A 13,026-nucleotide genomic window follows, 5' to 3' on the forward strand; every position below is an offset into this window, starting at 1 on the left:
AAATCGATAACTTTGACCCATACAATGTATTTTTGGCTATTGCTACAAATACACCCATTCTAATTATGGTTTTGTGGTCCGGGGTCACATATGTCTCACTGCAAGCATGATTGACTTCTTTGTCGACTTCTTTGTAAAGAAGTAGCCTACTTAAAATAATAATAAATAAATATGTCTACATACAATATTAAAAAATATTAAAAAGAATAAAATGCATTTTAAAATAGCAACAAAAAAGAGAAAAAGACAAGCTTTATTAAAACATACTTTATTAATGTTCGTTCCTCTGAGATTTAGAGGTGAAAGACGTAATTGCATTTGAATAATCTTATTTTCATGGTTAGTTTTGAATCCCTTTTATTATCTGGCTGGAAACAACCAAGTAGGCCTATGTTACTGTCAGAAATGAGATTTCTCACAATAGTTTTCCACCTCAGAGAATTCATATATACAAAATATGTCTGTCAGCATTGCCTGATCCACTGAATTATCTATGTTGATTGCTAAGATCTTTTTGTATGTGTGATTATGTAAATGACAAAGAAATGAACAGTTTTGTATTCCTGGCATATAGCCTTAAAGGAACACTCCACTTTTTTTGGAAATAGGCTAATTCTCCAACTCCCCCCGAGTTAATAAGTTAATTTTTACAGTTTTGAAATCCATTCAGCCGTTCTCCTGTTCTGGCGATATCACTTTTAGCATAGTCAAGGAAGTTTGCTGCCGTAACATGGCTGAAGCAGGCGCAGTAATATCACATCGCAGCACAACGTGACCAACTGCATGCACAGGGAGCGTTCCTCGTTGGAAGTTACCTAGCTGGGAACTAATTTCAGGCGCTGTTTGATATTACTGCGCCTGCTGTGTCCATATTACGGCAGCCAACTTCCTTGACTATTACACCGGAATGGAAGTGTAGTTCCTAATCTTATCGGCCTGGAAAATCGCATCTTTACATTTTCTGCCGGTCTTAGTAGACGATATAACTGCAGAAGAGTCAAGTTTTAAATAAGACAAATACCGAAACTCATTGATTATTTTTTGAACGCGATGCTGTTGGTCTAATAGGATTCAATGATCTATGCTAAGCTATGCTAAAAGTGATATCGCCAGAACAGGAGAACGGCTGAATGGATTTCAAAATGGTAAAAATCAACTTATTAACTCAGGGGGAGTTGGAGAATGAGCCTATTTCCAAAAAAAGTGGAGTGTTCCTTTAATCTAAACAATGAGACAGCAAAAATTTTTGTTAAAAAGTTTGCAAAAGTTTTGAGTGGGTAATAAATTAACAGTACTGGAATTGTGTTAAGTCCATATGATATTTAGCAAATGTAGCCAAAGCACAGCTTACATTGGAATTAAAGTAGAAATTTCAGTGTATAATAAACTTAACACTACCCTTTAAAGACATTTGATCACCAAGGATTCATATTGAAGTTACATTTATAGTCCTAAAATATATCCCCTTCATCATAAGTAAATGAAGCCATTGCAGTGAATACACAAAAAAGTTCTGATATTGCATTATATGCTCACCTCAAGACATATCATAAATTCATGAAATGCAAAACTATTGCAAATTATTATTTTAATATCACACCTACTCACTCTAACATAAAACAGCTGCTATAAATAGGGTTTTCTCTGTTACCATCAGTGCAAATCAGCGCTTGAGTTGAACATCTCTGTAACTGACTGTGGGTGAACAGGTAACTCTATTTACAAACTTTTTTTTAATTTTCTAAATGTGTATGGTATTTAATGTTGATGTGTTTATTTCAGAGGAGACTGGAGATGGATTTACAGAACAAAGTGGCTGTGGTGACGGGAGGCGCTCAGGGTTTGGGCGAAGCCTTTGTCAAAATACTGCTAAAAAAGGGGGCAAATGTAAGCAGTCTGTTTGCTTACATGTGTACCCAAAGTCGACCAGCTTCATAGCTATATTTTTCTTCTACTACTAAGTAATATACTACACAATAGGATACTAGACTACGGATTGATTTTGATTACAGGTGGCCTTCATTGACGTGAATAAACCACTGGGAGAAGAGTTAAAGACTGCGCTTGTTGATGAATATGGAGAAGACAGGGTAGAATTTTACGTTGTGGATGTCTCATCTAAGGAGGAATTTACTGGTAAAGATTTTTTATTATTATTATTATATATATTTTTTGTCTAAAGAAGATGAAATAACCTCAGCAAATTTTCTTTACAGGAGTTTTTCAGAAAATTGTGGACAGGTTTGGCCACATTGACATTATGTACAACAATGCAGGGGTCATCAATGAAAATGAGTGGGAGAAAACCATTGCCATTAACATGGTATGATTTTAATAATGCATTAGTTCATCTGTCTGTCTGTCTGTTCATCTGGCAACATGTTGTACTGTTTACACATGGCTGTGATAGGTCGGGCTGGTGAGAGGAACATATCTGGCTCTGCAGTATATGAACAACAATCCTGATAAAAAAGGGGCAATTATCAACATATCATCTACTGCAGGTTTGGAACTTAATACACTAAATTAGTCAATCAATGACATTATACAGTACAGACCAAAAGTTTGGACACACCTTCTCAAACTTTTGGTCTGTACTGTAGATATGAATTCAACTGGAAAAACTTGTGAAAAATTATCTATCAGGTGGTCAAATAGCAAATAGCAAATAGTGGAGCTCTGCAGCCACCTACTGGTAAAAGCTTTTTTTTTTTTTTTACTTTTAAAACTGGATTTTCCAAAAGATGGGCAAAAATCTTACACTAAACCATGTGAAATTATCCATGTTATCCCCATGAATTAAAGTTAGAAATGTGGGTCTTTTAAAGTGAATTTTACATAAAAAAGCAGTTTTGTATAAAAACCCATTTAAAAAATATTTATTTATTAATTTATATATATTTAAAAAATATCACTAACCCACTGAAAACTGCACAAATGTAGTGTAAAAACTTTAATAAACAGAAAAATATACAGCACAGACCAAAAGTTTGAACACATCTTCTCATTCATTTGCCACTTTTTGTTCAAATGTAAATAAAGCTGAGAAATATTCTTTTCCACAATGATGCCTCTTGTACATCATCTTATTATCTTTTGGGAGAAACTGGTGTCATTTCCGGTCAAAAAAAAACAACTGGTAACTTTAAGTCAGAATTTGCCAGGGGTATGAATAATTTCGGGCTTGACTGTATATACTGTGTGTGTGTGTGTGTGTGTGTGTGTGTGTGTGTGTGTGTGTGTGTGTGTGTGTGTGTGTGTGTGTGTGTGTGTGTGTGTGTGTGTATGTGTATACACACACACACACACACACACACACACACATCTATACTCAGGTTTTTTCATATTGGCCACAGGTCTGGGGTTTGTGCTGGCAGCACCCATCTACACAGCGACTAAATATGCAGTGGTGGGATTCAGCCGTGCTATTGCAGTATGTTTAGTAATATTTAATAAATACATAATTGTGTATATATAATAATTCATATAAACTTAAAGCCTTGAAAGATAATGGGTAGTACATCTTTTGCTAATAATAAGCTAATAGGATTGTGTATGTTTAACAGGCTGTTACTAGGAACTCCAAAATTGGGTTGAGGATCAACATTCTCTGTCCAGGTGTGGTGAAGACTAACCTGCTGTCCTCTCCTAATATAGAGGACCATTTTGGGAGGTTTTCATACTTAACAGGACTAAGGGAGATACAGGAGAGAAATGAATTTGTGGCGTGAGATAATGTTCCTTATACTTTTGCAATGATAAGTAATCATTTAGTGAGATTATACTTCAATGTCATTTCTATTTTTATAGGCCTGATGATGTTGCCGAGGCTTCCCTTATTCTTGTGACAGATGAAAGCAAGAATGGAGAAATTCTGAAGATTGACGCTGATGGTGTGGAGTTCCTTCCTGAACCATCAGCCATGTGAAAGTAGCAAATCAGCCTCTTTCTCTGCCACAGCCATAATTTTCAGAGCCAATTCCTAATTCAATTAGAATTGAAATGCTCCTATAATTTTGTTGGGCTGAAAATAAAATCTTCATCAGTTCTAGCTGGCAGTAGACAATATGCACACTTGAGGTAGACCTAATATTTTATGTTGACTAAATAAAAAACAGATGAAAGGTCCCTTTCTTGTTATTCTTTCGCTTGCATATACAGTTGAGGTCAAAAGATTACATACACCTTGCAGAATCTGCAAAATGTAAATTATTTTACCAAAATAAGATGGATCATAAAAAATGCGTTATTTTTTATTTAGTACTAACCTGAATAAGATATTTCACAAAGACGTTTACATATAGTCTACAAGAGAAAAAAATAATTGCATTATTATAAAAATGACCCTGTTCAAAAGCTGTGTTGTTATCTTAATGATCCACAGCTGTTTTTTGTTTTTGTTTTTTTGTTTAGTGATAGTTGTTACTGTGTCCCTTGTTTGTTCAGAACAGTTAAACTGCCAGCTGTTCTGGGACACATGTAAATATATTTTGTGGCTTCCAAAGGGCAGTACTAAATAAAAAAAAGTGATATTTATGCAAAATAAGAAAAGGCCTACACATTTTTATTCTGTTCAAAAGTTTTCACCCCTGTCTCTACTGCAAATGCATTCGGGATTCCTTCTGAAGCATCAGTGAGCATTTGAACTTTCTGATATATGATATATATATATATCTTCTCATATATAGCCTATGAGTCCCTCAGTTGTCCTCAGTGTGAAAAGATGGATCTCAAAATCATTTAGCCATTGTTGGAAAGGGTTTAAATACACAAAAATGCTAAAAAATCTAATAATTTGTGGGTCCTGAAGGATGTTTCTATAAAAAACAGTGAGCATTTTAAATACAAAACAAAAAAGCAGCTGTGGATCTTTCAGGTTACAACACTGTATTAAGAATCAAGTGTATGTAAACTTTTAAACAGGGTTATTTTTATAAATTCAACTAATATTTTCTCTTGTGGACTATATGTAAATGTATTTAAAGTAAAATATCTTATTTAGGTCATTACTAAATAAAAAAATAACATGCATTTTGTATTAACCCTCTTATTTTGGTCAAATAATTTACATTTTGCAGATTCTGCAAGGTGTATGTAAACTTTTGAACTTTTGAAGTGTTACAATGAATACCAAACACTATATTTTTAAAATGTTTAATACACTACCGATCAACGGTTTGGAATGATTAAGATTTTTTAATGTTTTTGAAAGAAGGTTCACAAAGGTTGCATTTATTTGCTCAACAATACAAGTAAAAAAGCAATACTGTTAAATAGCATTACAGTTTGTTATCTGATTAGCTCAATTGTTTTCTATTTAAATCAATTTTAAAATGTTATTTATTCCTGTGATGGCAGAGCTGAATTTTCAGCAGCAGTTACTCCAGTTTTCATTGTCATATGATGCTTCAGAAAAAGGTATCACAGTTGTCAAAACTCAATCAGTTTACTGATGTTTTAGTTAGTATGCGAATTTCTCTCTGAAATTAATAAAGAAAAAAGCTAATTGAAATGGCTTGACCATCAAGTAGTACAAAATGCATAAATACATCTTGAAATTGATTGCATTGTGAAAAGTGCTCAAATCGCTTAATACTTCAACTATATGTTCGACTGTTAATAGTTTAATCTCGGCCAATGTCGTGTGTCTCTGTGGGCCGGTCAATGCGGTAGACGAACTCAGCGGGCAGGAAGTATCCCAGGTACTCCACTGTGTCTGGGGTGGTGTCTATGTAGTAATGGCCCCCCTCACCATGGTGACTGAAGCCATGTGTATGCTCCACTCTCAGATCAAGACCCTGTGAATTTGAAGCAACAGGAATTAGTTCAGAATGCAGGTGCAGAATAAGATTGTCAGTGAAATTGAGGTATGGCATGGTTGTTACTCACTGGGTCTTTGGACACCATGACAGTTTGAAAGATCAGTGGAGCACTGACTTCAAAATGCTTGAGCCAGTTATTGACTTCCTCATTGGTGTTTAGAGGGCAGGCGGAGAATTCACGCGGCTTAAAGACAGAACAGTGAAAAGATTACACTTCCATCACATCATTTCCTGCTCTATCATTTTTTTTTAAGTTTAATCATAATTCAAGATGCTACTTTATTGTATAGAGTTTATCAATGACTTTATCAGTTACATTATGTGGGCATTCCATAGGCATAATGGCTTTTATACTGTACAAACTGTACTTTCTATCCCCTTTCCCCAACACTACCTCTAAACATACCCCTCACAGAAAACGTTCTGCATTTTTAGATTCAAAACACGTCATTCTGTATGATTTATAAGCTTTTTTTCCCCATCGGGACTCAATATTTGGTCCCCATAACTTAGTGAATACCAGTACAAATATATAAACACGCACACAAGAATTACAACTAAATATGAAAAGCATTAAAAAAGACTGTACACTTCAGAGTCAGAAATTAACTTTTCCATTAAGGGGCAATATTTGCCCCCTGGAATTGATTTCCAGGGACACATTTGTAAGGGCAGCTTTTATAATCAACTTATTATTATTATAAAAACCATACTATGTAACTTTAATGTCAAATACATTTACCCAATTACTTTAATATTTTAAACTGTTGTCAATAACAATAGACTGTTTAAAATTGTATCTTAATTATACATGTAAAAAACAGGGGCTCGTGTGGCTGCAATATTAAGACAAAAGTCATTATTTAAGATTACTGCTATTTATTATGTAATAATATTGATATAGAAAACAATATGAAATGTTTTTGTTTTGAGCATGTCATATCCTGGCCTCTGCCATGCATAGTAATAGTTGTAATACGTTGTAATACGTCATTTCTTATTTAGAAACTAAATGCGTTTCACATTTTTTATTAAATAAATTAAGCAGATTACATCTGGACTGTGTGCTTTATAGGCCCTACAAATGTTTATTTTTTTTTATTATTATTATGTTTTTGGTATTTTGTTACCATGATATGGATCTTTGCCTTCCCCTTTTGTAGGACGAAAGTTCCCCCCAGGGCCACACTCTTCTCCCCATAATGTTCTTCCATGGTCTTTCTCATGGAGCTCACAAGACTCTCCTCTCCAGTCCTTACGCAGGCTCTCACCTCAATGACCTGCAATGGTAGTTTTTCAATTTTACTGTTTTTGAATCAAATAAATGTGACCTTGGTGAGAAAGAGACTTAAAAACTAATTATAAATCCTTAAACTTTTGAACAGTAGCGTAAATACTGGATAAATGCTTTTCAAGTAGTTTTGGGTTCTGTAATAATTATCCATAGCTCACTCCTGGTAATTGTTTCATTATTAACGGCCATTACCAAAAGAAAAAAACTTAATGTAATAACCAAAAATCTCAGTAATGGGATGTATAGTGCTGCGATTTTGTCAGTGTGATATGAAGAACAAAGTCCTCACGGTTTTTACCTGTCCAGGATTGCCCTCACATGCATAAAGGTTTGCGAGAAGGCCAAAGTCACAGTCATTGAACCTGTCGCTGTATTTCTCCAGCAGACATTTTTCATCCACTGGGTTGATGGATGAAAAATAACTGGCATTCACTGCAGGTCTTTCTTCAGCTTCAGTCAGCACCAGAGGCATTAACTATATAAAAAATAAACAGGACAGAAACTGTGTTACAAACTTCACTGAACTCCATATTAAACCAAAATGAACAATATGTTTTGTAGTGATATAATAGTTTTGTACTTTATACAGAAACGTATCACCATATGTGATCCTGGACCGCAAAACTAGTCATATGGATCAATTTTTTGAAACTGAGATTTCCATTGATGATTTTGACCCATACAATGTATTGTTGGCCATTGCTACAAATATACCTATGCTACTTACGACTGGTTTTGTGTTCCAGGGTCATATATGTAGCATTACAAATACAAATTTTTGTTTACTGATACTGCTGCAAATTCACATCAGTTTCATTTCTCTCATTAATTAATTTATTTTTTACAATTTCATTTTCATTCCATTAGGTCCAAACCTTTTAATTTGGAAAAACTTCATGCTGCTAGTTTCAGTGCAGCTATCCACCTTATTTTCTGCGTAAGAGCGGGTGCGGCCATTTGTACATTTTATTGTGTCTGGTGTTGGAACCATGAGACCAGGAGACTCTTGGGTATCTTCAGCAGGCTTCTTTATTGAGAATGCGCTGCGTCTAAGTAAGGCAGTGATACATTGTAGTTTACATACACTTACACTCAAAAGTTATGAATCAGTGAGATCTTATTATATGCTCATCAAGGCTGCATTTATTTGATCAAAAATACAGAAAAAATGTAATATTGTGAAATATAATTACAGTTTAAATTAATGGTGTTCTATATTAATATATTTTAAAATATAATTTATTCTAGTAATGCAAAGTTGAATTTTTATCAGCCATTACTTCAGTTTTTAATGTCACATGATGCTTCAAAAATCATTCCAATATGCAGATTAATTACTATTATTATCAATGTTGGAAACAGTTGTGCTGCTTAATATTGTTTTTGGAACCTGTGATTCTTTTTCAGGATTTTTGATGAACAAAAGTTTAAAAAGAACAGCATTTATTCCAAATGTAAATCTTTTCTAACAAGTCTTTGCAATCACTTTTTAACAATTTAACACATCCTTGGTGAATAAAAAGAAAGAAAGGATAAAAATGTACTGATCCCAAACTTTTAGATGGTAGTTTATATTGTTACAAAAGATTTCTATTTTAAATAAACGCTGTTATTTTCAACTTTTTATTTGTTAAAGAATCCTGTGGGGAAAAAATCACAGTTTCCAAATAAATATTATGCAGCACAACTGTTTTCCACATTGAAAACAAATCAGCATATTAGAATAATTTGTGAAGGATCATGTGACACTGAAGACTGGGGTAATAATGCTGAAAATTCAGCTTCACAGGAATAAATTACATTTTAGAATATGTAATGAACAATGTGTTCTGTAGTGATGTGACAGTATGACAGTTTTTCTGAATTTTCAAATCAAATAAATGCAGCCTTAATAAGCACACAAAATGTTTTTAATAACTATTAAAAATCGTGCTGATCCCATACTTTTGAGCGGCAGTGCACATTTAGGAGGCATTGCTTAATCTGGCTCATCTGGCTCATCTGACTTACAAAAAGAGAACAGGAACTGGTAGGAACCTCTTTCTACAAACTTTTTTAAAAAGAATAATTTGAATAACTATCACCTTAAATTCACCTCAAATGCTAAATACAATGTACTTCACCTTAGTTGCTATGCTATGTCAGAACATAAGATAAGCATATCTTAAACACAAATTTGTAATCCCATACTGGCTTCTGGTCTCATCCGCTTCCAGCTATTTTTAGCTGTACAAAACAGCAGGTTTTTCTGCTTAATATTGCAAACTGATGACTAATCCTTCCTGTTATTGCCCTATGGTGGCTTATGAACCGGAAATCTGACACATGAAAATAAGCTTACTTCCGCAATGAAAAATAAGTTAGATACTGACCTCTGCATTCATCCCAGTTGTCTTGCGGGAAACAGCACCAGCACCAAGAAAAAATCCACCAGGCAGCTCCACCTCCTTGGATACAGTGTTCATGTTGTACACCTTAGAGGCAGAGGAGGACAAAGTACACAACCCCATTACTTGAGTGCAAGTACAGATACTGCTGGTCAAATATTACTTAAGTGAAAGTTGTAAAGACAGATTTTTTTACTTACTTTTTATGTCAACATACTGTTTTATTGTTTTAGTATGTAACACCTGCTATACCTTATGCTTTTGAAGCAACTTATAATACATTTCATGTACTGAATACACTGACTAGCTTGCAGTATCTTTGGAATAAAGAGCTTTTAGAATGTTAAAAACCACAATATCACATTTGCAACTGGTCAGTGTTCAAAAAATGTTAAGGAATCACTTCATGTAAACCTACTGATACATTGTCTAAAAAAACAAAAACTTTTTACGTTGAGGACCTTGGAGAGAAAAGTTAGTCATAAATTTCCAGATGCTTAAAAAGTGTACTTAAGGACAGAACTTTGTTACTGTTCACCTTTGCTTACAGGGGAAATTTGCATCGCTTAGGGTACAAATGTTTTTTTTATGACTGTTACATTTAGAGTTTATTAATGCACCTTGTCCAGTTGGGCCACTGGAATCAGATATGGTACACCTCCCACATCGGTGATACGGGGTTGGCCACACAGACCTAATAAAAGAGTAATAACAAGTGTTGTTCAAAGAGCCTGTAACACCTTGACACATATGAAATAACATTTGTACTCACCCTTGACAGGAAACCCGAAAGGATCTTGTGTAAGATCTGGACAGTCGACGACAGACACTTTTACATCAGAATAATTCTTATTCAGTCCTGATTGCAGCACTTTAACAGAATCAAACACACATACACAAATATTTTAGTTACACTAAAGAAATTTGTGCCGAGCTGCAACCAACTCCTCAAGTAAATCCTTAGTAAAATACATGTAAGGACATTATTATTGCAAAGGTGAGTTAAAAATGCACTCAGTCCATTTTTGTCTCAATAATGGACGTTATACTGACATCCTATAGGGCTGAATGCACTGATGCATTGAGTTACTGATCGGTAAACAGTTTACATCGTTTTAATTATTTTATTTTAATAATTGTAAAAAAAAAACTGCGTTTTATTAATTTCTTTGTGTAACGTTTTATTGTATAAATAAACTATAGATAAGGGTAAAACATTTTTATTGAAATAGTAATTTCAATTTATTTAGTAATGTTATATTTAGTTTTTATTGAATTCTTATTTGATGCTTTTAGGACCTTTAATTCCTTTAAAACACTATCAAATACAATACTAATTCCGTTACTTGAAACAATACCCATATTTTAGGACATGTTTTTCTACAACAAACAGCCTATATATTCTGTACTCGTATCACATGAATTGGGTTTCTCAAGAACAAGGAATAAAAAAAGTCATGCTAAGTGCTATACAAGTTTAAAACAAAATGCGCCGATTACCCTGACATAATTCCGCTAGATCTGGAACGTGCAGCTGGGCTTTTTCGATCTTGCCGGTGTTTGCCATCCTTCTCGGTGTGTGTATTGATCTGTCAGGCTCATGCATGTAGACAGATCACATGACAACGGGCTTTTCTTTCAGTTCAGATCTTTACACGGCTCTGAGCAGAGAGAAAAGGGGCCTGATAAACTCGCGAAAACGCTTTGATTGGCCATCCAGAAAACGTAAACACGCCTATGGAATGATGTTTAGGACAATATTCAAAAGAATTGTAAAGTGTATTTGTGGACGCATACATGTGTGACATAATAAACGCAATTGCAAATCGTGCATTTGTGTCTCCATTTTCTTTTCCGTGTATGTCTGCCAAATTGCAAATGGAAACACAAAGTCCATTTGCAATTGCACTTGCAATGTCCTACGAGTTATGACCCTGTCATTTTAAAATAGCAATGGAAAATCACCCTTTTGTTATTTCAGCTTCTCCGCGTCCTGCCACCTGTTACCTAACCTAACAAATATCAAACGGAATCGCAATCCCTTTGCACTTGCATTTCCAATGCATAACAACTTAACTGTCAATCAGTCTTGAGGGTGGGGTTTATTGACATAGTCGGACAGTATACCACGCCCACTACTGGTATCGAGAAAAATCGAAAGCATCATTATGCATTCCTATAAGGAAAGTGGGGAATTGGGCTATTTTTGCAATAAAAACATGCCCAATTATTTTATTAATATATTTATTTTTTTCATTAGAACAAATTTTGTGTTCACCTGTCAACCAGAAAAGGCAGCAAAAAGAAAACTGCTGTGATTGCAGTCAGTAAGGGTCATATACTGGATGCAGAGTAGTCATTTACTGGGGATGCTTGGTAAACATTGGACTGGATTCAAGAATGTATCAAATTAATTCGTTTTGTCACACCTCCTACTGACAAAACAGTGAATTATTGATGAATTAAAATCAGATAATCTTTAGAAACTTGACATGATGCGAGTAGTGTGTCATTGATGTGACTCACAATCCAAGCAATCAAAATAAATAAAATAAAGCTGAACAGCAATTACTGGGGTTTGAGCGGTTTACGGCATTTAAGCAAGTTTTTTTTTTTTTTTTTTTGCAAATCCAGGTAATTTACCATAGAAATACTGTTTTGTAACATTTATGACTGTTGTAGCGCCATTTGTGGTCCGATCTCCTTAAAACTTTTTTTAGAATCACCTGTCGCATGTGCTTACCAAGTTTCTTGAAGTTTTGAGTTTTTCTTTACGATACGCACCCAGTTGGCGATTTCTTTCAAACTTCTCACAGACCTTTGGGGCTGTGGGTCAAACAGGCCCACCGAGTTTCGTTCCAATCAGCCTCTACTAACATTGTCTAATAGGTCCTCAAACTTCATCAGCCAATGTTGGGCGGCGGCCATGTTTTTTTGAGATACACAAATGTCCTTATAGACACTTGTTGCACCGCCAGTGTGCGTACACTCATAGAAAACAGTTTGTTTGAATTTAAAGGTCCTCTGAAGTGCTTTGAAACATGCAGCGTCATTCAATGTGTTTTGACGTAACTTCAACTGAAACAGGAAAAGAGGGCGTGACATATAAAGCAGTCTCGCCCCCCTCTTTAAAACAGCCAATAGCGCCAAAGCTGTTGAGCTCTATAAAGCAGCATTTGTCAGTGTATAACAGCCACAATCTCATCCATATCATCGTAAAATATACCATTCCGTGTAAAATTCAAATGTATCCAAAGCATTTTATTGTCTGTGCCGACTCGTGCATGTGATCCACTCTGTGCTATCGTGTCTCTTGACCAGAGCAGGCTGTGTGCGCTGTGGCAGTTTGCACGGCACAGCCCAAAACCAGACTTCATTCGCCCTAATGGAAAGCATATTTACACTGTCTGAATCATTCCCTGTCCCCTATATACTGGACTAGGTGCCTTTCACCATACAGAAAATACTAATTTTGTGAACAAGTGATTGATTTCAGCCACAGCTTCATCATGTATTTATATAG

At 34.9% G+C, this 13,026-nt stretch overlaps 2 protein-coding genes across 2 annotated transcripts; one reads left to right on the forward strand and one right to left on the reverse strand.

The window, feature by feature from the left end:
* Window positions 1-1,664: 1,664 nt before the first annotated feature.
* LOC141335859 (15-hydroxyprostaglandin dehydrogenase [NAD(+)]-like) lies at window positions 1,665-4,128 on the forward strand. Its single transcript, XM_073841413.1, has 8 exons — window positions 1,665-1,709; window positions 1,783-1,887; window positions 2,013-2,136; window positions 2,217-2,323; window positions 2,411-2,504; window positions 3,357-3,433; window positions 3,567-3,727; window positions 3,811-4,128. The coding sequence occupies exons 2-8, from the start codon at window positions 1,795-1,797 to the stop codon at window positions 3,926-3,928; spliced, it is 774 nt and encodes a 257-aa protein (XP_073697514.1). The 5' UTR covers window positions 1,665-1,709; window positions 1,783-1,794; the 3' UTR covers window positions 3,929-4,128.
* A 1,048-nt stretch (window positions 4,129-5,176) lies between these two features.
* c5h11orf54 (chromosome 5 C11orf54 homolog) lies at window positions 5,177-11,163 on the reverse strand. Its single transcript, XM_073840968.1, has 8 exons — window positions 11,004-11,163; window positions 10,276-10,374; window positions 10,124-10,197; window positions 9,489-9,590; window positions 7,415-7,591; window positions 6,953-7,102; window positions 5,890-6,006; window positions 5,177-5,798 (listed from the first exon to the last, which is right to left on the reverse strand). The coding sequence occupies exons 1-8, from the start codon at window positions 11,107-11,109 to the stop codon at window positions 5,625-5,627; spliced, it is 999 nt and encodes a 332-aa protein (XP_073697069.1). The 5' UTR covers window positions 11,110-11,163; the 3' UTR covers window positions 5,177-5,624.
* Between the last annotated feature and the right edge of the window lie 1,863 nt (window positions 11,164-13,026).

This window comes from Garra rufa, chromosome 5, assembly GCF_049309525.1.
Source record: "Garra rufa chromosome 5, GarRuf1.0, whole genome shotgun sequence".
Classification (NCBI taxonomy): domain Eukaryota; kingdom Metazoa; phylum Chordata; class Actinopteri; order Cypriniformes; family Cyprinidae; genus Garra; species Garra rufa.